We start from the raw sequence: 25725 nt of genomic DNA, 5'->3' as shown, positions 1-25725 counted from the left end.
TGACCTAGTCACGAATTGGCACGCTCTGTTTACGTGACAAACCTTACTAAATTGGCTGCGTCGGGTGGTGGCGGGTTTAGCGACGCATTTATATTTACGCGATCTCACCCCAAAAACCCTTTGTTATGGATGATATTGCTCGCGAAAGCCTCCTGCGCGTTAAACTGAAATGTAATTGAGTTAGCCAATCAGTTGCTTTGCCCGAGAGTTGTCGAATTGCAGATACGCCCACGTGTTCACCCACCACCTTCACGTGCGTATTTGTGGAGCCAGTGCGACGTTGCAGGCTCGTAGCCGCAGTTGCACAGAGGAGAAACTTTATACATATTGCGCCCAATATGTACGAAACGTCTCGGAGCCCAGTATTCTTGTAGCCTAGGGGTCCCCCCGATGGCAGTTGTCTCTATGCATGCACCTAACAGATGAGCTGAATTTAGAGGCTGAACCTTTCCTTGTATTACCGTTAACGAGAGTCTTAAGAGAGTCTTGACGTTTACAGAACACACGCGTGACGCCCGAGAAGTGAGGATCCTTCATTTAGCGTTGTCGACTCGAGGTGTGGACAAATGCGGCTAACAATCGTTACCAACATTCCCCTCGCTGTAGACACACAGATAGACCTGTAGGGCACACACACACACCTGTAGGGCACACACACACACACACCTGTAGGGCACGCACACACACACACCTGTAGGGCACGCACACACACCTGTAGGGCACACACACACACCTGTAGGGCACGCACACACACACACACACCTGTAGGGCACACACACACACCTGTAGGGCACACACACACCTGTAGGGCACACACACACCTGTAGGGCACACACACACACCTGTAGGGCACACACACACCTGAAGGGCACACACACACACCTGTAGGACACACACACACACCTGTAGGGCACACACACACACCTGTAGGGCACACACACACCTGTAGGGCACACACACACCTGTAGGGCACACACACACACACCTGAAGGGCACACACACACACACCTGTAGGGCACGCACACACACACACCTGTAGGGCACGCACACACACACACCTGTAGGGCACACACACACACACCTGTAGGGCACACACACACACCGGTCGTCGCCACCAACGCCACGATGTCGTCGCTCCTGCGCCCGCCGCGCACGGCGAACGTGGAGAAGATCGAGCAGCGAATCGTCATCAAGTTCCTGTCCAAGGAGGGGAACAACGCCAAGCAGATCCACGAGCGCATGCTCGCCGTGTACGGCGCCGGGGCGCCCAGTTACCCGACGGTGGCGCGCTGGTTCGGCGAGTTCCGGCGCGGACGCGAGTCGATCCAGGACGGCCGGCGCTCGGGGCGGCCCTCGGAGGCGGTGAACGAGGGCACCATCGCGCGCGTCAAGGCCATGGTGGCGCGGGACGGGCGCGTCAAGGTGTCCGACATGGAGAGGGAGGTGGGCATCTCGCACGGCAGCGTGCTCACCATCCTGCACGAGCACCTGGGGCTGGCCAAGGTGTCGGCGCGGTGGGTGCCGAGGCACCAGTGCCGTGGGCCGGAGGAAAACGGGCCGCTGAACGGCGTGGCGGTGGTGATGGCGGAGGAGGAGGTTGTGGAAGGAACGACGGTGGAGGAGGAGGAGGGAATGGAGGAGCGTGGAGCCACGGGGCGATCACCGGCGCCGTCGTACCTGAAGAGGAAGGGGAGAGGGAGATTGGACACGAGCGGTGATGGGGGAGCGGGAGAGAGGCGCGCGGGGAAGTGATGACTGCTATGAGGCTGCTGATGGGCTTCACCTAACCCTGACCATGGCAATAGAACCCTAACACAAGCAGGAACTTTGAAACTAGCCCTTGCACTACCAATAGCCCTGATGCTAGCGACAACCTGGACTCGAGTGATAACACTAAATCTAGCCCTGAGAAAACCCTGACAACTAACAATTTGCCCTAGCAGTAACCCTGGCACAAGCAATTTCGCCTGCAGCCATCCCTGACAAGTGATAGTGTTAGCCATAGCCGTAACGGTAAACCTAACCCCAAACCTAAAAATAATCGAATTAACTTTATATAGCATCGTTCATGCAAATTGCATTTCGCAGTCACCGAGGAACCACAGACCATGCTGGAAGCCTGCCAGGGTGGTGAGCCGGTGCCAACAATTGCTCTGCAGTTCTCTAGATCTTCTTGGTTCTTTCGGTAAAGTCACGTAGAAGGGAAGTAATAAAATAATAAAAATAAAACAATAAAATAATTCTCACGACGTTTGGGCCACAACGCAAGCAGCCGTCCTCAGGTGAAGAACAGGTCTGTCGGAAAAACAGCGTCGGACGCTGTCTTTCCGACAGCCCTGTTCTTCACCCTATTTCCCTTCTACGTGACTTTACCGAAAGAACCAAGAAGATGAATCCCTGCAGTCACGAAAGCTTTAAATCGAAATTCAGCGCCATCAGGCAACGAGCGTGCACATGGCACGTGCGCTCTGGGCGCCAATCGACTCTGCGTCGGTAGCGGTCGTTAGGCGGTCGTAGGAACGAGTTTTGGTCGTTACAATGGGGGTCTTGCTACAAGAAGGTCTAAAGTGGAGCCGTCGTTAAGTCGGGAGTCGCCTGTATTTTTTGTCCAGTTGACTTCTTTGAATGAGTGTGTTGATGCTAAGTGTGTTCCAGCAGCAGTCCACTTCTTTCACTCCACAATTATAATATCCCGTGTCTCGTTATGGGGAACTTTTCGGCCCGTCCGCTTGTACGCGCTCTTGTCGACTGAACTATTTGGTGGTGATGAGACTGCTAAGAGCAGACCTGGGAGATTGTTGTAACATCTTTTGCAGTAACTACGCATTGTAGCGGAAGGAAGGGTCAGTGACCAGTGGTGGTGGCATCGGTGGCGATGACTTCTTGGTCCTGAATGCAGAGACGGGCCCTGCTTTTAAAGTTCTTAACGCGACCACTTGAAATGCTCTCCCGTGCAAATATGTCACAGATTCTGTAACTCTATTACCCACGTTTTGCTTTACTACGATGATCTTGTGAAATATCACTCTCGCTTTGCCGCGATGGCCGTTCACGTTGGCACCGGCTATTGCTACGTTTTGACGCCGGGTCGTTTCCCTTGTATCGTCGTGTTGTGATGCTCGCCGTCTTAACTAAAACAACCGCACTATAATATTTAACCGTCCGTTGGTGGAGTCCTTGATTTAACCGTGCGAAGAAGATTTGTCTCTTGTTGTTTTGCTCACCCTGCCGCGACAAGGCGTTTTCCCGCCCAGCGCCGCTCAACTCTGGACCTTGACACCGTTCCCTGTCTTCCTACGAGGTCGACTTAGCCGTACAATTGGTCCCTGGTTGCGGTGTGTAACCATCTGCAATGGGAGAGGAGATTAGGACAGATAGGCGTGGTGCTGGCCACACCACCCGCTCGTATGCCTTTGGCGACCGTCATAGGTCGTTCACAAACAGCACTTGCTCCAATAGCCCGAAGAGCCTTTACGGGGGATCTTTGTATGTACACGAGGAAAGACGTTTGGAGAGGGACCAGATGCTTTGTTTCTGGCAGCGCTTAAAGTGGAAGGTGGCCGATGAGCAGCGGGATGTTTGTGTGTATATTTCGGCCTTCGTTGGAGTGAAAAACAAAACGTCGAGCACATCAAATGAATGTTCCGGTGTTGTTGGAGGAATCAACATCGACATCAAAAACATCCACGTAGCGGAACCAAAACAACGATGTCACCGATTATTTGAAATTTAGCTCATCCCTACTCCACCATACATACACATTCCTACTATACAGGTAAGAACAACAGTTCCACACTGCCCACCAGGGATTATTTGTCTGTCTGTCGTGCATAGCCCCTCCCAAACATGTAAGTGCGTCACGTGACCGCGAGCCAGCAAGCCAACCAGAGGTGCGCCTTAAATAGACAGGGGGGCGGAGGCAGAGAGAGGGAGGGGGGTTAGAGAAAAAATTAGCATATCAATGAGTGGACAACAAAACGTGGTGCTGCAAGTGCGATGACACGGCAAGCAAGCCTGAAAATCAGGAGAAGGACACACTAAAATTAAATAACCTAGTAAAATATCGAAATGTAATGTAATACAACACAGAGGGTCGGTCAACACACAGTTAACGCATAGCCTGGTTGATTACGTATTTCAAAGATTGCTAAGTTAGAATTTAAGTGTGAACAATCTAAAGAGAGGACACAGGCAGAGAGAGCAAGTAGTCAGAGAGAGAGAGAAAAAAGATAAGTTGAAAACTTCCCCGTAGAAGTGGTTCAATCTTAATTTTAGAACTTTCGTGACTGCAGGAATTATTATTTGGTTCTTTCGGTTAAGTCACGTCTAAAGATACAATAATAAATTAAATTAAATAATAGAATACGACGTTTCGATTGCAACACAAGCAATCATCATCAGGTATAATGAAATAGCGACATAAAATCTAACCAGAAAACTATAGACAGACATATTAGCAGACAGATATCACCAAGATACATAGCGAGAGCAACACAGGTAACAGAGAGGGGTGATCGTCTCTGTGGGGTGGCCTTAAAGAGACAGAGGGGGGCGGAGGCAGAGAGAGGGAGGGGGGTTAGAGAAAAAATTAGCATATCAATGAGTGGACAACAAAACGTGGTGCTGCAAGTGCGATGACACTAGGTTATTTAATTTTAGTGTGTCCTCCTGATTTTCAGGCTTGCTTGCCGTGTCATCGCACTCTCTATGTATCTTGGTGATATCTGTCTGCTAATATGTCTGTCTATAGTTTTCTGGTTAGATTTTATGTCGCTATTTCATTATACCTGATGATGATTGCTTGTGTTGCAATCGAAACGTCGTATTCTATTATTTAATTTAATTTATTATTTTATCTTTAGACGTGACTTAACCGAAAGAACCAAATAATAATTCCTGCAGTCACGAACGTTCTAAAATTAAGACAGAGGTGCGCCCCTCCCAAACATGTACGCTCCCGGATTGGTTGAACCAAGTTCCTACCTGCCCAGTCCGAAGGAACGTGTATGGCTATAGCACCCATACAAACTGCCCTCGTGAAGGGGCTCAACGCAGGTGGGCGTCGCCACGGGAACCTGCAGCTGGAGCCAGGGACCCTGCACCTGGAGCCAGGGACTCGTCACCTGGAGCCAGGGACCCTGCAGCTGGAGCCAGGGACCCTGCAGCTGGAGCCAGGGACCCTGCAGCTGGAGCCAGGGACCCTGCAGCTGGAGCCAGGGAACCTGCAGCTGGAGCCAGGGACCCTGCAGCTGGAGCCAGGGACCCTGCACCTGGAGCCAGGGACCCTGCAGCTGGAGCCAGGGACCCTGCAGCTGGAGCCAGGGAACCTGCAGCTGGAGCCAGGGACCCTGCAGCTGGAGCCAGGGACCCTGCAGCTGGAGGCAGGGACTCTTCACCTGGAGCCAGGGAACCTGCAGCTGGAGCCAGGGACCCTGCAGCTGGAGCCAGGGACCCTGCAGCTGGAGGCAGGGACTCTTCACCTGGAGCCAGGGACCCTGCAGCTGGAGCCAGGGACTCGTCACCTGGAGGCAGGGACCCTGCAGCTGGAGCCAGGGACCCTGCAGCTGGAGCCAGGGACCCTGCAGCTGGAGCCAGGGACCCTGCAGCTGGAGCCAGGGACTCGTCACCTGGAGGCAGGGACCCTGCAGCTGGAGCCAGGGACCCTGCAGCTGGAGCCAGGGACCCCGGTTTTGGCGATGCCGCTGTGCCAGGGTCTTTAACGTTCCCGTTGCAGACGCACAGGAGTGAGACACCTCTGGTCGGCGGGGAGGTTATTTCGGGCGCCGCGGTGGCGAGATGTTAACTACCTCGCCTGGTATGCAGGAGGTCGCGTGGGATTTTTCTCTGGGCCCACCGGTTTTTTCCCTCCACATTTAGAATCAACATCACGCGTTTAAGAGCATTTGGCTGCTATAGATACCCACATGATAAGCCACATCGTTGAGCTATCGTTTGTGGTCAAAGGTCACGTCTGAAAAATATAGCTCGGGTGTGCCTTAGCTGGTAAAATAAAATAAAAAGTGTAAATACTTTATACTTTATTTCCACAGTCGGGCGATCCAAATGCAGCGTTTCACAAGGCAGGCAGACACGGACCGAGTTGTCCTGTGTCTGGGATGGAACTCCTCTGTGGACACTCAAGGGCTTGCGTCTCGTGCGCAATGAGAACGATGTTATATTGTTACAGTCGAGCAGCGGTTTTTGATAACCTGGGGTGCGAGAGATGCCCTTTCAGGGGGGCCGGTGGGGGGGTAGCGAGAAACGGCCAGATTTCTTTTTAGAAGGTAATTAATCGAAAACACAAATGAAGCACGGGCACGTCAGTACAACTACTTTGTTTCATCAGACTCTACGTATTAACATTACATACATTCAATCGAGATTTGAAGTTTTCGTCACTGCAGGGATCCATACTCTTTGGTTCTTTCGGTAAAGTCACGTGGGTAGAACATAAATTAAATCACGACGTTTCGGGCGCAACACAAGCGTCCGTCATCAGGTGGGACAACCACAGCAAGAAACAATTGCTGAAGTGGGCAAAAGGGGCTGCTGTAAAAGGGCTGCTGCAACAAGAGACCAAGGTGCTCTGCAAACCTTCGGGCTACTATCAAAGGTTTGTTCATGAAGCCATCCAGATGTATAAACATAGACATAACTTCAACCGAGAAGATGGATACAAATTGAGCAATCATTGGAAGGATGTTATTAACCAGGTTAAACCTTAACTGCGTTATGGTGTTGCCTTCATTTCCGCATCTCCAGTTTCTTCAGCCTCCCAGCCTCACCCCCCCCCCCCCCGCCATTTTGTCTGCTCGTCCTCGAAACGTTCTCGCAGCACCCCCCTACCCCCCTCCCCCTCCCCCCTCCCCCTACCCCCCTCCCCCTACCCCCCTACCCCCCCTCCCCCTACCCCCCTCCCCCTACCCCCCTCCCCCTACCCCCCTCCCCCCTACCCCCCTCCCCCTACCCCCCTCCCCCTACCCCCCTACCCCCCTCCCCCTACCCCCCTCCCCCTACCCCCCTACCTCCTCCCCCTACCCCCCTACCCCCCTCCCCCTACCCCCCTCCCCCTACCCCCCTACCCCCCTACCCCCCTCCCCCTACCCCCCTCCCTTGCTCCTCCCCCTTCTCTTACCTATATAGCCTCTTGTTGCAGCAGCCCTTTTGCCCACTTCAGCAAATGTTTCTTGCTGTGGTTGTCCCACCTGATGACGGACGCTTGTGTTGCGCCCGAAACTTCGTGATTTAATTTAATTTATTTTCTACCCACGTGACTTTACCGAAAGAACCAAAGAGTATTACATACATTGTTTTAACGAATGAGAATCAAGGCTGCTATCAAGGTTAACCACTGCGTTACACTATACACTACACTACTATACACTACACTATACACTACTATACACTACACTATACACTACACTATACACTACACTATGCAATACACTATACACTACACTATACACTACACTATACACTACTATACACTACACTATACACTACACTATACACTACACTATACACTACACTATACACTACACTATGCAATACACTATACACTACACTATACACTACACTATACACTATACACTACACTATACACTACTATACACTACACTATACACTACACTATACAATACACTATACACTACTATACACTACTATACACTACGATATTCACAACACTATACACTACACTAAATTATACACTACTATACACTACACTATACACTACGCTATTCACTACACTATACACTACTATACTATACACTACAATACACTACACTATACACCACTATACACTATACTATACACTAAACTATACACTACTATACACTACACTATACACTACGCTATTCACTACACTATACATTATTATACTATACACTACTATACACTACACTATACACTACTATACACTATACACTACAATACTATGCACTACACTACTATATACTACACTATACTCTACGCAATACAATCCAACAGTGGTTCTTCTTCTTAACCTGGGGTGCACACACCCCCTGGGGATGCGAGATGCCCTGGTGTGGGGTAGCGAGACACGGACAGATTTTTGTTCGAAGGTAAATAATCGAAAACACAAATTAAGCACGAGCATGTCAGTACCAACTATGTTTCAGCAAACCCTCTGTACTTAAGTAAAGGTTTCAGAACCACTGCTGTAGATCATCGATTATACACTGGTAAACAAAACAAAAATATTCTGGCCTGGACTTTTGCAGCTGTTTTAGACTAATTTCAGGGTGCTGATTCCAAATCTGATCTCAGATTTGCTCTATCACGTCTCATTTTGATGCTATCGGCATACCCCATTTTCATTGATTTTACCCGAAATTAACTCTGTCACTTATGATTGCAAGTTGTTGCGAGTCAGTGACTGCTTTAGTGTTAAAATATGGTGCTGTATTTTAAGGATAGTGTGTTTTATAATATCATTTCATGTAGATATCCACATTTATTTAATATTTTTCTTCTGCAGTTTTTATTGAAAATGCAATATTTGATATCTCAAAAACCTGATGTGATAGACAAAAACCGTTGGAATACCTTATGCCAGAAAAAGTGTGTTGACCAGTGTTATCCGGCGGATTCGGAGGGGGGAGGGGGGAAAGGGGCGCTTGGATTTTCAAAAACGCGGGATAATCACTCCCCATCATGATTTAAAATAGCTTATTTCTGCACGTTCTTGAGTAACGTTATGTTATCCATGAGGCGCTTTTTTTCTCGTCTTGGTGCTCAGTTTCACGGTGATTTTTTCGGGTAAGCTTACCAATTTAAGCGTGTTGCTAAAAGCCACGCACTGTATCGATATATTTGCTTCAAAAGACGTTGTAATAGGGTTTAGTGAATCCGCGACAGGGTAAATGATACATTATGTTCGTGTTTTAGGCCCATATATGGAGTAATTGCGCGTGGCTGAATACGTGTGCCGATGTGTTCGAGCATGGATCAAGCTGTGATACTTTTAATACCGGTCTATGTGTTCGAGCATGGATCAAGCATGGATTAAGTTGTGATATTTTGAATACGTGTGCCTATGTGTTCGAGCATGGATCAAGCATGGATCAAGCTGTGATATTTTGAATACGTGTGCCTATGTGTTCGAGCATGGATCAAGTTGTGAGATTGTGATGATTTTTTTTTGCGAAAGCGACGTTTTTTTCTGGATCGCACATGATTTGTTGATCGGAAGAGACCCCGTCTTAGGCCTCCCCCTTGTATTTATTGTAAAAGAACAGTTTATTACAAACGTGTCTCTCTTTCTCATTTCCTCCAATATCTCCAGGTTCCTCATCCTCTGGTAACCGTGGATTATCCCCCATTGTCTCCCTCCCTCTCTGCCCACTGGCATCACCGTACACCTGTCATTTGTACACACACACCGCGTATATAGCTAAATACCTCCACTCTACCTGTTGCAAAACCACACACCTCGTTTGATGCTATCCGTGTGTCACGCGCGCGCGTGTTTATTCCGCGCTTCTCGCCGTGGGTGGGATTCGAACCGACTCACCCCTCCAACGTTGGCAGGGAGCAAAGAACTCGGTGGTGGGGGGTAGTGGGGGACGGTGGGGGGCGGTGGAGGGCAGGGGGGGGGAGGTTCGTCAGTGTAAAATTTGATTACGACGTTTCGCTGATTGTAACTATCAGCGAAACGTCGAACTCAAATTTTTAAATGCTGTTGATTCTCTCTTCAACACATCGGTGGGCTAAAGAAGTTTATTATTTTGTCCTTTGAAAAACGGACACTTTTTTTTACTGTTTGGCCGTGTCGGGTGGTGGAGGGTTACGACATATTTATAAATAGCGCGATCTGACCCAAAAACCTATATTATGAAAAATATTGGTCGCGAAAGCCGACGTGTTAAATTAAAACAATTTTGTTAGTATTTATTTGTATATTGTTTTAAGTGCTTTGTTTCAATTTCGTATACATTATACTCCTATCGTGTTTTTTTATTCTTTGTCGTTGTGACGTTGACCCCGCAACCGGACCGGAAATCTGTGAAAAAAAGAGCTTTGTAGTTCATCGGATTCATCTCGTATCATAAAAATATTCTGATATGGGGCCTATTTTTAAGGAAGCCGGCTGACCGTCGGTGGGTGGTGGAGAGATTTGAGTTAATCGGCGCGTGTGCTGGATCATCGGTTATTTGCACCATGCGATCTAGGAGGCATGTGCCAAAACCTCTCATCAGCAACTGAAAACAACAACTTTGAAACGAAACTAAATTGTATTTGATAAAAATCCGATTTGCGCCACAGGAAAATATCTCTTTGCGTGATTATGCTTTTGCGTGTTAATTCGCGACGCGGACGGATGGACAATAACCGCCAGAATTTATTTTACTTGATCCCATTTTTTATTAAAGGTTAACAAACAAAAAAAAGTGTCAAATGATCAAATGCAACGCAAGCCGAAATACGTGACCTGGTCACGAGCAAAAACCGCAACTTGTATCCTAGATGGATAAGCGTAAGGTGTGTGCACGCGTTGACACGAATACGCAGCCATCTTGGTGGCAAAAGACAGCCATCTTGGTGTTCAGGGTCGGCCATCTTGGTGGTCAGGGTCGGCCATCTTGGTGGTCAAGGTAGGCCATCTTGGTGGTCAGGGTCAGCCATATTGGTGGTTAGGGTCAGCCATCTTGGTCAGGGTCGGCCATCTTGGTGGTCAGGGTCAGCCATCTTGGTCAGGGTCGGCCATCTTGGTCAGGGTCAGCCATCTTGGTGGTCATGGTCAGCCATCTTGGTGGTCAGGGTCGGCCATCTTGGTGTTCAGGGTCAGCCATCTTGGTGGTCAGGGTCAGCCATCTTGGTGGTCAGAGCTAGTGGGCCATACTTTTACAATCAGAATGTTATCTATTCTGCCTTTCTTTTCTAATCCTCATGTTCCTCTACCCGTCTCTCGGTGTAATTGCCAGCATGCATCTCCATGCATCTTTGCATACCTTTAAGATTTTATTCCAGGGTCCATGCTTCCGATCCATGTCATAGCAGGTAATATGCACCGACTAAAAACGTTCTTTCAGGCACATTGGTAGATTGCGTTTCATAATCAAATTTAACTTACAAAAGCACATCTGCTCTTGCTCGCCTCTTTATTTCACCGTTGTTTCGATCCTGGTCTGCCTTCAATAATTGCTCTTATTATACACACACACACAGACTCATTGTACACTCTTATACTCAACCCTAACACATTACACAACTCCTTTACCCGTGGCGTGCCACCACAAGGGGAGTCGAGTCAACGATATAAAAGAGGAACGGGAAATGGAAGAGAAACGGGAAAGGATGGGAAATCAGAGGGGACATGGATTGGAAAGGGATAGAGAAATGGTGACCCGAGGGTTAGGAAAGCGTCACCGGACCAAGATTGTCTGGGGTTTGAGAGGAGAGGGGGGAAATGGGACAGAGAAGGAGCGAGCAACAGGAGCCGTACGGAGCGGAGTCTGTTTCCACAGGGGGCGGCGTAGAGAGGGGAGGGGTTCAGAGTGGGGGTGGCCACACAAGAGTCACGTGACTTAGGGTTGAGGCTTGATATAGATTTATTTCAATGGAAACTGATGCAGTTATCCAAGCTATCATAAACAAAGGCCTTAATTTACAAAATAGATCAATTATCATTAACTAATATGAACGAGGAAGCACCCCACTGAGCACCCCACTGAGATTGCATGAAGCAAAACACAAATCGAAAGAGCAGTCGGCCAAGGAGATACGCATCTCTCCGAGGCCATTAAACTGTGACACTAACTAGATGATACATGCCAAAGATTGTATTAGACAAATAAAGGCATAAATATACTTCTAGATTTTATCAGGGATTACATCTTGAATCATTGCCTCACTTGATGCAGCTAATTCGGCAGTGACGGTCCCACCTGATGACGGAGACTTGTGTTGCCTCCGAAACGTCGTGATTTTTTGTTTTATTTTATTTTATTTTCATTAATTTTGATGTTTTACCTACGTGACTTTACCGAAAAAACCTAAGAATATGCATAAATATACGTGGTCAGGGTGTATTAACCATCTCCGATTCGCCGATGGTATGGTTCTTATAGCCACCAAATGGGGGCAATTAATTGCGGCAAAGGGTGAATTTGACGAGGGTTGCAAAGTTTTGGGTCGAGAAAAATGGGAGCAGAACAAATTGTCGGTTACAGAAAATATGAGGAGAGGAAATCAGTGCGGGAGGGACACAACTGGAACATGCAACAGAGTGTGTGTGTGTGCGCGCGTATTCCTTGGGGAGGGCAATTATTGTATTAGTACCAGGAACAAAACGGTGGCATACGTCGACTTGAAAAGGTGACGCATTTCTTTTGGGAATTTGTTTTTCACTTCTGGTTCGCGTCCGTTTGCCTGCACGCACCCCACAGCACATCACCCCACAGCGCCATGGACACACGGGGACCTTACCGTCCACTTTTCGAAAACAAACGGGGGGGGGGGGGGGGGGAAGAGATTGCTTAAAATAGTTATTACAGGCAAAGGTCACCCAACACTATAACCTCCATTTGCAAAGATATTTCATGTACAATGATTCATCATATAAATACAATATTTGCTAGAATTCAGGCTACAAGTCTGGAATATTTTTGTACATTATTTGTACAGCATCGCCTACATTTCAATGTGTTTTTTCCGCGGTTTTTTTTTTTACTCGAGTCGTTTGTTTTGTTCAAACAGACAAAATGTCCTACAGTCGCTAAAGTGAGCAGGGCCATCATCCACACGCACGGTGGGTCTCAGCGTCGACGACGACGACCACGCCTCTGCTGCTGCTGCTGCCATTCAGCCAAGGAAGAAGCAGCCATTCTCAGTGCTATAACCATTGTGGGGAACTTGGCGAAAGCGCACTTTGTATAGAAACTCGCCGCTTGTTTTCTGTTTTTACTTTTGTGGGGGTTTTTTTTTTGGCAGGAACGCGGCAGCGGGCGGTCTAACCAGCTCCGAGACGTGAACGAAAAAAAAATATAAACATTTCGCAAAACAAAATTCGGCCCAGTCGGTTCATCCCACCGCCGCCGTCACCACGATCATTATCATCCTCCTTACATGTTTGATTTAAACAAACAAACAAAACACGAGTGCTACTTTGTTGCTGTAAATCAATGGTGGGCACCTTGTACATGGGGGAATGTGGAATTTCCCCACCACTTGCCCAGGGGTCACCAGCCGAGATGAGCGCCGCTTTCACGCCTGGTCAGGCAGAGGTCCACCCCCGTGACCTTGACACTTTCCAGGCGTCATTTGGTACCGCATTTCATCGACCCGCGGAGAGCCCTGTGGCGCCGTCGTGAGCACACTGCACCCTGGAGCCCGGCCGGACTGGGTTTCTGTTCTTAGGTTTTTTCGGTAAAGTCACGTAGGTAAAAAATTTAAATTAATAAAATAAAAATAAAATAAAAATCACGACGTTTCGGAGGCAACACAAGCTTCCGTCTTCAGGTGGAACCGTCACGGCACAGTACTTTTATTAATTTGAATTTTTTTTGCCTACGTGACTTTACCGAAAAAACCTAAGAATACGAATCCTTGCAGTCACGAAAGCTTCAAATCTGGGTTTCTGTTACCGGCCACGGCTAACATCGTTAACGAGCGTTCGATGAACATGTCCTGGTGGTCATCCCCCCCCCCCCTTTCTCCCTTCACCAACTGGCACTGATCATCGTGGTGAAGGATCGTCAAGCAAAAACGAACAGCCACAATAGGAGACGTTGGGGAAGAGCGGGAACATCTCTAGACGACAAATCAACACACTCCTCTCTCTCTCTCCTTTCCCTACTGCTCTGTCGACCGTTTGCCCAATTTTGCATTCCTCACCACTGCCATCACGGCCTCGCTGCCAGACCTGGAGATGATTTCAATCAACTGGAATGACCGAAGGGAAAGTGTTTAGATCGCATGAAGTAACAATACCATCAGGCACAGCGTCCTGGAAAAATCCACGACGGCTCAATGTCCCGAGAGTAACCAAACTACCCCCCTCCAGCCCCAACACATTCGTCAATAAGACTGTGGCGACGTTGCAGGCGATGGTCCATCAGCAGAGCACACTTGTGGACGGAGCACTGCCATTGCAAATGAGCTTCACGTCTCGAAAGGGGCCTTTCACTGGCCTCTGCCTGAGCATTATTGACAAATGTGCCGAGGAGCTTGTTTCGTTATGTGTGCACCTCCGCCAATGCGGCAATCGCCAAATAAATTGTGCCCAGAAAGTTGTCTCTCGTCGAGAGTAGACAGCAGAGGTCGCAACCGGGTACCCGATACCCGTACCCTACCCGATACCCGGTACCCGTTTGCGACCCTGGTGCGGCCGGGTACGGGTAGGCCGTGAGTCACTGGTGAGTAACCGTTTGTCACTCATTTCCCAACGTCTTGTCTCTTCTCACAATTCAAGTTCCTAGAATCAACCCACCCGCGCCTGCAACATGGCTTCATCCCAGAGGTCGCAATCAGGTATCCGATACCCGTACCCTACCCGATACCCAGCCGGGTACGGGTACCCGTTTGCGACCCTGGTGCGGCCGGGTACAGGTACGAGTAAGGAATCAAAATCCGTTTGCGACCTCTGGTAGGCAGCTCATTGGCAAAGTGAAAATAAAAAGTTAATTACAGGATTGAAGAGTTCATTGTACGGAGCCCATCCGGGGGGCGGGGGGTGGGTAGGGGGGGAATGATTCAACGGCAACGATGAGAAGTGGACTCGACAATGTGGCGGTGAACTAAGCTGCCGTGGGTTTCTGTTGTAATACAAACACGTGGCTTATCGAGTCTTTCCAGCACATCTCTCGTGTGTGTGTGTGTGTACTTGGAATCCCTGCCTCACTTGATACAGCAAATCTGGCTGTGATGGTCCCACCTGATGACGGGGACTTGTGTTGCCTCCGAAACGTCGTGATTTTTATTATTTTATTTTTTATTAATTTTAATTTAATTTTTTACCTACGTGACTTTACCGAAAAAAACTAAGAGTATGAATCCTTGCAGTCACGAAAGCTTCAAATCTAGAATGTGTATACTCCGTCATTATATCGGCCAACCCGCCAATTAGAATGGAGTTTATTTTATTTTATTTCCAGCCTAGGCGATGTGAACCTCTGAAGATTGATAAAAAAAAACTGTCGTGTCCCCCCCCCCCCGCTGCTGACGACTAACATCTAAAGCCGTGGTTCTTAACCTTTTATTGCAGCCTGCACCCCCCCCCCCCCCACTTTGGTTCTCAGAAAGGATCATCTCGCGCACGACGGGGTTAAGAAACACCGATCTCAAGGGAAAATCTCTGACCCCACGGCCCCCATTCAGATGCGCGCACCCAACCGCCGACTGGTCTCTGGGCATCAGCTGTAAATGGTATCCGTTTGTTTTTAATGGGATACTTTTAGAATTGTTTGCACCGATGTGCTGTCGTTAGCTATTTTCACCGAGATCTCCATTGGCTTCTCATCCAAGCGGGCAAATACCCGATGCTCAAATGAAGGCAACCCAACTCTCTTAACCGTGCCTCATCTCGACGGTAACAAAATATACGTATTTCCACGGCAGCGTTCTTTACATTTTTTCCCGTTGGGCTCTTTTTTGTTTTGCTTTACATTCCTCCTCCCCCTCCTCCCCATCTTTGTCCCCGTTTCCCTTCGTCTGTTCCATCACCAACAACCTTCGTCTCTCTCGACGACGCGAAATAAATTTGACGACGAATAACACCGGCAGTGGGACCCGCACACATTCGCGACGACGAAACGAAAGCAACGAAACGGTCAAACAGTTCATGTAAAAAAAACAACAACCCATAAACAACAACAACAACAACGGTGATAAAGTCCAGCCCTAATCCGTCGTTGAGTGTCTCCCGCACCCAAACCCACACACACCAAACCTCGTGTCGTCTCTCGTGGGTTTCTCCAAACGACACAATTTCTTGCTCAGGAAGCTCTGGAAGTGAAGTCAGCGGTTTTCTTCCGAATACTGCCCTTAAACGTCGCCCTGCAGAGTTCACAGTGTTGGTAGAAGTTCGGGGGCCGAGGCCCTGGGTTGAGGAGCATCTCTCGTTGTCCGCGTGCGGTTCCCTGGGAGTTCTTTCATCCAGGCCTCGTGAGCCATGGGGGGCGGGGGGGGGGGGCAGAGAGAGGGCCCCCCACAAACAGAATGGCTTCTTCCCGCCACCTCACACCCACTCACGAGGCCCCGTGTAGGGGGGGAGAGGCAGAGCCGCAGTCTGGTCGCGAGAAGCGAAATGCAATCTCGTCTTCGCGGGCGAGAGAGTACGAATCTGGGGAGCGAATCTTTCGGGGGGGGGGGGGGGGGTGGGGTCGCTGGGCGGATAAATAGAAACAAGCGTGAACATCCAGAAAGCATTGAGAGCGGAATTTCCTTCATTGAAGAAATAAAATGTCACGTGACCTCGTTTCCAACGTCTTGCCAACGTCACTGCACTTCAGTTTGATGAAAGTAGTTTTGTTTCAATCGTCTTTTTGACTCCTCGTTTTATTTTGGAAGTGTTTATCTCTTTCCTTTCTATACTTCAAATTAGGTACAATGCAGAGTACGCAGCCTTGAACGAGCCTGCAAAGGAGTCCCACTTAACTTGGTCAAATTTTGAGGGAAATATAAGTATACAACACGATTTTGAGGTAATTTATGTAAATTGTCGCTCCTGTTATTACCAAATGGCATTTATTTTGTTGCAGTGCTAAAAATAAATTGGAACAAATATTTAGCGCACAGTGGCATGAGGGCCATGTGTAAGCCTCAATTGTGTAGGCTTAAACTTTTACAAAGATGCCCTTTGGAATACTTGTTTGAGTATTGCTGTAATTTAGCAAACGTTAACTGGTAAACAATAAAACACATCGTGGCTCTGTATATAGAAAAAAAGTGGCAAAAATTGTACCGCCCAAGCAACTACTTTCTAAAGACTCTGACTAGGCCACTATTCAGGCCCACTGGCTGCTTTAAGTACAATAACACAGAGCCGTGGTTAGACCAAATAAGAAGATAAACACGACACTGCCCTCAAAACCCCACGCTCCCCCGAGCTCTAAATCCAATCCATCATTCCGTGGTCTGCCAATCTCGCTCGAACTGGCCAAGCACCCAAAGCGGATCGTGCACGCACACACACACGCACTGGACGGAGGGGGTGTGTGTGCGTGCGTGCGTGCAAAGACAGAGCGAGATTTCGTCCGTCAGGATTTGAGATCGAGAAACGGCCGCCTCAGCGAGTTCTTAAGACGTGGCTTACAGTGGGGGCTTTTAAGAACGTGACCAGCGTGAAGGCCGACTTTGTTTGACATAAGTGGTTGTCGTCCGCTGTGGCTGCTAAGAGCCGCCCACCGTTGCAGCAACGCATCCTTGACGCTCCTCTCCAAAGATTCACGAAACGCAACTTCCAGGACACGCGCGTCGATCGGCAGACAAAATGTTCGCGACGGATTCCCCGCGATGGGAATTTCCAGCCGGAGGGAAGGACGTGAATCAGTCTTTGTCCCAACCGCCAGCCTTCGGCGAGCAGCAAATGTCGTTCTTTAGCATCGACAGGACTCGAGTTTAGCGTCTCGTCCAAAAGACGGGACGTCGCGATGTCTCCCCCCACCCCTTCCCGAACAGACGCCGCTTTCAGCGGCACCAGCCGGGTCGTCCTCGTTGTCGCCTTTCGTCTTCTTCCTCTCTCAGTCATCGACGATTCAAGTACCGCCCCGATCAGGCACAGATTGATAAAAACGTCCGATTTCCTCGCAACGCCGGGCTCCACCGAACACAAACTCTTTCCCCCCCCGTCTCCATCCGAGTGCATTTCCGCAAAGCGCTACGACTATTGCCTTGGCGGGCCCGCGATGAATCGCTCGACATGGTCGCTGAAGGAACGCAATCGATCTCCCTTCGCAAAAACGTCCTCCCCCCTCCCAGGCTCTTCACCTCGGTGCAAAGTAAAGAATGATCACGTGAACTGAAAACTGCGAGTGGACGATTCAGCCAAGGTCTGCTGCATCCGAGGCGAACGACGACCACGCGCGTGATTTTTTTCTACCTTCGTAGAGTTTTGAGTTCACCTCTGCAGAGCTTTCGGGGGCCCCAATGTGTGAAAGGTTTGGCCAGTGGTGCTTGACGTAGCAGTTCTAAAAGCTGGATTTTTTGTTTTCTCGGTTCACGTGGCTCCAGGAGGCCACAAAGGTTGTTGTTGTTGTTGTCGCGAAATCTCCCTGCGAAAAACATGTTTGCGCATTTCCCCCGTGTCCGTCCGTTTTTGTGAGAGCCATGAGGAGAGCCCAGCAGCACGCACTCGGGACACAGACCCAGTCATCGAACCACGGTCGGCCTCCACCACAAGAAACCTGGCGGGCATGTGGTCCAGTCAGGGTCAAGTGCATCCCTCGCTTTCTCCATTGTTTGACAGAGTTCTTTGCCACCCGTCCTTGCTTTCCCTATCGCCTCCTTTCCGAAAATTAGCTCCTAATTATATTTTTTGCAGGAATATTTGCCATGTACTTGAGAGAGAAAAAAAATATTTTTGGAAATCGATGAGATTTACAACGATTTTACATGCTAAAAAAACCAGAATCTCACTCAAGACCATGGCAAATTATTTGCCCCCTTCTTATTTTCCGCACTGCATCGGCAATTCAGTGAATGAGAAAGGGAGATAAATTAATCTTCATTCGTAATTCTTATTGAAAACCGATTTCAAATTGAAAATACAGTGACCGCCATCGCCAAGTCTCAGACCAAACGGGCGTTACGTAGTGCCGGTAGGCCTCAACAATTACGCAGCCCTGACTGAAAGCCGTACATTATTACTGGAGAAAAGGGGGGGAAAAAACAAAAGAGAAAAAAAAAAAAAGAGGAAAAAAAAGCGTAAAAAACATAACACAGAAATCGCGTACACACCGCGGTTTCGCTCCGACAGGTGCCAGAAAGCAGCGGCCATTTTGAAACATTCATCGGGCCTAGCAGCTGGTGACGGTCGCCTAGTCGGGGCCTCACGGCGGGTGGCGGGCGGGGCGGGGGGAGGGCCCAACAGAAGGCGCTATACGGCGGGTTTACGGTGGCCGGTGGGTGGAGAGGAACGGGTCGTGGTGGCGGGCAGACAATTCAGCAGCTGGTGCGGCCGTGGCGGCGGGAGGTGGCGCTGCCGCCGCTGCTGCTGCTGCCCCCGCTGCCGGGCCCCGTGGCGCCGGCGCCGTTCTGGGGCCCGGGCGTCTGCTCGGCGCCTCCCTCGTCCGTAAACAGCTGCTGGATGACGTCGAAGAAGTTACTCAGTGGGCTGCCTGGGACGGAACGCACGCGGGGGCGCGGGGACGGGGGGGGGGGGGAAAGGCCGTAGGGACAGCCCGCACGAGGAGGGTGACGGGGCATGGATCGGAGGAGCACAGGGACGTGGGGACATGGGGCAATGGCGAGTCGGAGGGGGGGGGGAGGATTAGAGGATGTGGCGGAGTTGGCGGGCAGACAGAGGAAGGGGAGCAGGTGGAGGGTGAGGGGATGTTGGTGCAGGATTGGGGGAGGGGGGAGAGGGACATTGGAGCAAAGGGGACAGAAGGAGAGTAGAACAGGGAGACACAGTGGACACGTGGTTGGGAGAGGGCGCGGTTCACCAAGACAGGTGGAGAGGCAAGGAGAGCGTGGGGAACGAGAGAAGGGGACAGAGCGGCAGGGGTTTGAGGGGCGAGACGCCGACACGGGGTTGTTGAGACAGGGAGGGTGGCGACAGGAGAAAGCAGAGATTGGGATGAAAATGAGAAGACGAGAACGAAGGTGGGGGATGGAGATGGAGTTGTGAGGGGGGATGGGGATACAAGGAGGAATGTTTTAGATGGGAAAAAAAGAGATGAGATGAGTCGATGCAGAGATTGAGAGATGGAAACGGAGAGGGTAATGAGAAAAAGGGGATGAAGATAAGGTGGGTGATAAAAAAAAACAGGCGACAAAATGGGGTGCAGAGAGGCGAGGCAGATTCACACAAAAATATGGAAAGAAAAACGGTCGGAGTTGAGAATGGGATACTGGGAATATTAGGAAGGCGATGAGGTGGGAGATTAGCAAGCGAGATGAGATTGGAAGGTGAGGGACGAGGGAGAGGTGACGAAGGAATGACCAGAACATAAACAAACGGGGACAGAGAGACACGCCGGAGGAGAACGCATGAACACTTTATTCTAAACAACAACTAGACGCAGACTTACAGTAATTTTAATAAACAAACAATTTTATTTTAATCTGGTAAGGCCCACTGAGCTATGTAGCTTTTTTTTCGGAAGCGAGAACTGGCCGAAAACGACAGCTCGACTGAGTGGCTTATCACGTGGTATTTTCTAGCAGCCAGACGCTCTAAACGCGTGATGTGGATAATAAATGCGGAGGGAGAACCCGGGGAAAAATCCACGCTTCCACGGGAAGAAAGAGAGAGAGAGACACGCAAACTCCAAATATACAGCAGCAGGCGTCAGGGTCGGCATCGAACCCACGACATTCTGCATACCAGACGAGGTAGTTAACATCTCGCCACCGCGGGCGCCCCACAGATTGGGTTCACAAACCCACATCCTGGTTGCAACCCATCGACTGCGGAACACGACCCTCCGCCGTGTGCTTTGAGGCCCAGAGCCTCCGCCGGCCTTATGGCTCGGAAGTTGCGAGTGGCTCGCAAACCGGGGAAGTTCAATGGTGGTTTCGGTTTTGGGCAAACTCCTCCCTCGCCACCAGAACGTGGAATTTCCACAAATGGGGAATACAACAAAAAACATCCTTAGCGGGTTGTTGCCGTGGCGATGGTCCCCACCCCCTCACCGGAGAGCTGTTGCCCGGGCGACTGCTCGCTGGAGCTCATCACCTGCGCCTGTATCGTCTCCACGACGCGCTTGAACCTCCGACTCGGCCCTGCCAGGGGGGTCAATGGACAGCGACAACACCAGTGAGAGGACCGATCCCTGCCTCAGCCGTGCGCGCGTGCGTATTCATCGCCCGAGTTGGTGGCCGTGAGTCTGGAATCGAACTCGGGTCGCCGGGTTTGTAGCGCAGCGTGCTTACCGCCCCGCACGCCGCCGCCCCCCATTCTCTCGCTCGCACTCTTCACAGTAATGGGGGGGACGAAAACGTACAAACTGGACAAAGTGAGGCGCCCGAGTTAGAGAATCGAACGCAGACCCCTTCCTCACTGCGAGGCCCACGAGTTCTCCACCATTGCGCCGCCACCCTGCCGGCCCCCTGTACGCGAGCGCCCGCTTGTACGCCACGCGCGTGCGTCTCTGCGCGTGTCTCCGCGTGTACACCACGCGCGCGCGTCTCTGCGTCAGAGGTCGCAATCGGGTACCCGATACCCGTACCCTACCCGATACCCGGCTACCCGTACCCGGCCGGGTACGGGTACCCGTTTGCGACCCTGGTGCGGCCGGGTACGGGTAGGCCGTGAGTCACTGGTGAGTAACCGTTTGTCACTCATTTCCCAACGTCTTGTCTCTTCTCACAATTCAAATTCCTAGAATCAACCCACCCGCGCCTGCAACATGGCTTCATCCCAGAGGTCGCAATCGGGTACCCGATACCCGTACCCGGCCGGGTATCGGGTAGGGTATGGGTACAGGTAGGGTACAGCTACCCGTACCCGGCCGGGTATCGGGTACCCGTTTGCGACCCTGGTGCGGCCGGGTACGGGTACGGGTAAGGAATCAAAACCCGTTTGCGCGATGTCACCTGAGAGCAGAGTGAAGGTGAGCGAGAAGACGGCGCCGTCCCCTGCCGAGTCGGGCCCCTCGCTGGAGCCGATGTCCACCTGGAAGCGCACCGGCTTCTGGAAGACGGACGGCCCGCTCGGGGCCTTGTACTCGGCGCGGAAGCTCGTGGGGGACACGACGCTGTGGCTCAAGCTCGGGATCTAGGGAGAGGCGCAAACGCACGGGGCCTTCAACGGGCTGTCGGGGTCATGGGCCGTGAGCTGAGCGGCGCCTACTGGGGCTGATGCAGCACACGAAGGGTACTCCATTAAACTATCTATTTATTAAACTATATATTATTAAACTATCTATCGTGAAACTATCCATCATTAAACTATCTATTAAACTGTTTTAGCCTATTTAAACTATTTAAAATGATCATCTATTGAACTATTTTAAACTATTAAACTATTTGAAACTATGAAACTATTTTATACTATTAAACAATTTAACACTTTTAAACTATCTTCTATTATACAATTTTTAACTATTAAACTATCTATTTCACTATTTGAAACTATTAAGCTATTATAAACTCCCTATTAAACTATTATAAACTCCCTATTAAACTATGATAAACTCCCTATTAAACTATGATAAACTCCCTATTAAACTATCATAAACTCCCTATTAAACTATTATAAACTCCCTATTAAACTATGATAAACTCCCTATTAAACTATGATAAACTCCCTATTAAACTATTATAAACACCCTATTAAACTATGATAAACTCCCTATTAAACTATGATAAACTCCCTACTAAACTATTATAACCTCCCTATTAAACTATTATAAACTCCCTACTAAACTATTATAACCTCCATATTAAACTATTATAAACTCATATTCTTGGTTCTTTCGGTAAAGTCATGTAGAAGGGAAATAATACAAATAAAACAAAAAAATTCTCACGACGTTTCGACTGCAACACAAGCAATCATCATCAGGTGTGAAAACCACGGTAAGAACATTTGAAACAAGTAAACTCGTAAAAACAAAGTTTTTCACTACAAATCCTTTATATGCGTGGCGGCTAGAGTCTTCTCGTCCTCTGGCTTGAGATGGCTGCCACCTATGGGTCAGATGATTGTCTGCCAGTATTAAGCAATTGGTAATTAAATATTTAATTAGTTTTCCCTAAACAGTGTAAAATTTTTGGAATTTTTTTTCACGAACATTAATTGTCCCGCACAACGAGTCTGTGTGGAAAATGTCAGCTCGATTGGATCACGGGAAGTGGGTTAAAAAACGACCGAAAGATTTGCACGGTCGTAAGCAAGCAAGCAAGCGAACTTAATATAAAGGATTTAAAAAGTGGCGTTTTTTTCTTAACGCAACCGCTAGTTGCTGTCCGTGGTGCTGACGTTAAGAAAAAACCGCCACTTTTCCTCGCGTGGCGGCCTAAGCGCCACACGACCTCTCCCTAGAAATAAAAGCAAAGATCCCCCCCCCCCCCCCGTATAGCCTTAAGCAAACTTTTGGGGCAAGTGCCGTGAGCGAGCAGCACCTATGTCCCACGAGGGGATTGGGTGGCGATGTTTTTAGATGCCTCACCAGGGTACTCGTTTTAAGGTCGAATCGACGACAGATGCAGCCACGCAGCGCCGCTTCAGATCATTATCGTCACCGGTGTTAATGGTCGCGAGCGGGAATCGAACTCGGGTCGCGAGCACGCCGCAGCGCGATCGTTTGAGCTCGGGGGGGGGGGGGGATGGGAGGGGGGGGCCGTGGTGGCTGGCATGGTGCCGGAGGGTGGGGGTCCGAGGGCGGGTAGCTACCGAGAGGAAGGCGTGCACCACGTCCGCCTTGATGGTGCTGATGGGCTTGTTCTCCACCATGAGGAAGATCTGCTCGCCCTTGTCGAGGCTGATGAAATTCCCAAACCACGACTTCTTGGCCAGTCTGGAGTGGACGTACGCACACACACGCACACACGCGCGCACACGCGCGCACACACACGCACACGCACACACGCACACACACGCACGCACACACACGCACAGCCTTCAGCAGCCTGTTGGCGCGAGTGCGGTAAGCAGCACGTGGATCTGTGTTGCCTTCCACACTTCACGTGATAGCCTCAAAGTACACCTAGCCTGGCACAAGCACTGTGGTGACGTTACCGTCACTTAGTGGAAAATATTGGCTGAATGAGAAAGTGCATACGAGTGGGGAGCGGTGGTGCAGCGGTAGGCGCGCTGCGCTGCGAACGCTGCGATCAGAATTCGTGTGTACATATTGTACAACGCATATATGTGTTCTATTTGTGTCCGTGGATGTCTATGTCGCTGTGTGTGTGTGTATCTCTGTGCCGCTGTGTGTGCGTGTATTTCTGTTGCTGTGTGTGTGTGGCTCTCCGTGTTGCTGTGTGTGTGTGCTTGGCTCTGTATTGAAGCGGTCTCCGTGTTGCCAGTCGTCTCACTCTGGGGATGACTCGGGAGTGAGGCTCGTCATTTCATCCGCCGTTGGAACTAGGGTGGGGAAAGAGAAGGGGTGGGGGGGTGGCGGGGGGGGGGCACAAACGGGGGCTCGATCACACAGCGGCCCCAGCCAGGGCGATGCTCTCGTCTGGGTGTGCGCAGACGAAGTCGGTGACGGGTGGGGGGCAGCCTACGGCACCGCGAGCCTTGCACGGCACCACTACTTCACATCGTGCGCGGCCACCCGCGGATTCGATCCGCGTCGCCCCTCATGGCTACCAGAGGCCTGCCAGACGTATTAGACCATCGCTGCGAGCATCGGTAGCGATCTGCCCGGTGAAACGAAATACATTTTGGCCACGTATTTTTTCGGACCCAGGTCAAAGGCCATGCGTCAAACAAAAGAGCTCGATATCCATACCTACAGTTGCGCCGGTTCTTTCCGACCGTGTATGACAATTATAGTTCGTGTGACCGACAAACTGACCGACTGACATGCTAATGGTGAGAAGAGGTTCCGTATTTACCGTAATTACCGTATTCTCCACGTTAAGACGCACCTTGTGCCACTGTTGATCAAAGCCAAAGCTGGGGGATGCGTCTCACAATGCGGTGAATACGGCAAGTGCGTGCTAACGACGGCGCTCGCAACGCAAACGAGGAACCGCGATGGCGACGACGACCACGGCGGCCGCGTCCGGCACCTTGCAGTTTGCGCCGGTGAAACCGCGGCGAGCCCAGGAAGCTGTTCTTGATGGAGCTCAGCCGGTTCTTCCAAGGAGGCCCAACTCCCGCCGCTCCTCCCGCTCCGCCGACGCCGGCGCCGGCGACCGAGCCCGACCCCCCGGGGCTGGACGGCGGCGTCCCCGTGGACGAGGGCGACGGCGGAGCGGCGCCGTGCCCCGGCGAGCCTGGCGGGCCCGGCAATGCCGGCGCCCGACCCTGGGCGGCGCGGGGCGCCGGCACGGGGGAGGCGCGCGGCGAGGGGTGCGGCGTCGCCTGCGACGGCGGCGGCGGCGGCGACGACGGCGACAACGCCAGCAGCAGCGGCGGCAGAGGCAGAGGGCGGTGAGAGCGGCGCGGAGGCCGGTGCAGGAGCAGGAAGGCGGCGCCAGTCCCGGCGGTTGCGGTGGCGGTGGCGGAGGCGGCAGAGGAGGAGGAACGGTCGCCGAGGAATGTGGCGCCGGGGAGATCGGCGAGAGGGGGCGGTTCGGCGGCGCCGGCGGGAGCACCGGCGGTGGCGGCACCGGCAGACCCAGCGACGCCGGCGGGAGCAAACGAAACCGAAACGGCGCGGGTAGCGGCGCCGTGATGCCGTCGGCAGCCGCAGGTGCCGCGACGGCGGTCGAGGAGGAGGAGGCGGCGCAGGGGAAGGGCGCCGCCGTGGCGACCGCCGTCATCGTCGCGGCGACACACGGGGTCGCCGGGGGCGATGGCGCGAGCACGCACGGCAAGGGCGGCACCAACGTTAGGGTCGGGGTCGCGGTTAGGGTCGGGGTTCGCGGTCGGGGTAGGGGCGGGGCGGGGCGAGAGGACGCGAGCAAAGATGGCGCCGACGCTCA

General features: G+C 51.0%; 1 protein-coding gene across 4 annotated transcripts in view; it reads right to left on the bottom strand.

The window, feature by feature from the left end:
• Positions 1-18081: 18081 nt before the first annotated feature.
• Positions 18082-25725, bottom strand: part of LOC144942308 (serine/threonine-protein kinase BRSK2-like) — a 43441-nt gene continuing 35797 nt past the window's right edge. Inside the window, exons 14-19 of one of the 4 annotated variants that reach the window (XM_078869089.1) lie at positions 24868-25162; positions 24166-24214; positions 23522-23645; positions 21721-21901; positions 20818-20907; positions 18082-19298 (exon numbers count right to left, since the gene is read on the bottom strand). In XM_078869089.1, the coding sequence (XP_078725215.1) occupies positions 19123-19298; positions 20818-20907; positions 21721-21901; positions 23522-23645; positions 24166-24214; positions 24868-25162 (915 nt within the window). In that variant the 3' untranslated portion in view covers positions 18082-19122. Of the gene's footprint in view, positions 19299-19764; positions 20034-20817; positions 20908-21720; positions 21902-23521; positions 23646-24165; positions 24215-24867; positions 25163-25725 lie in introns of those variants that run through there. The other 3 variants (XM_078869091.1, XM_078869088.1, XM_078869090.1) reach the window with 3 other exon arrangements.

Source organism: Lampetra fluviatilis, chromosome 27 (assembly GCF_964198595.1).
Source record: "Lampetra fluviatilis chromosome 27, kcLamFluv1.1, whole genome shotgun sequence".
NCBI classification, from domain to species: Eukaryota; Metazoa; Chordata; class Hyperoartia; order Petromyzontiformes; family Petromyzontidae; genus Lampetra; species Lampetra fluviatilis.
The sequence above is the reverse complement of the archived record's forward strand: the minus strand, read 5'-3'. Positions and strand labels throughout refer to the sequence as shown.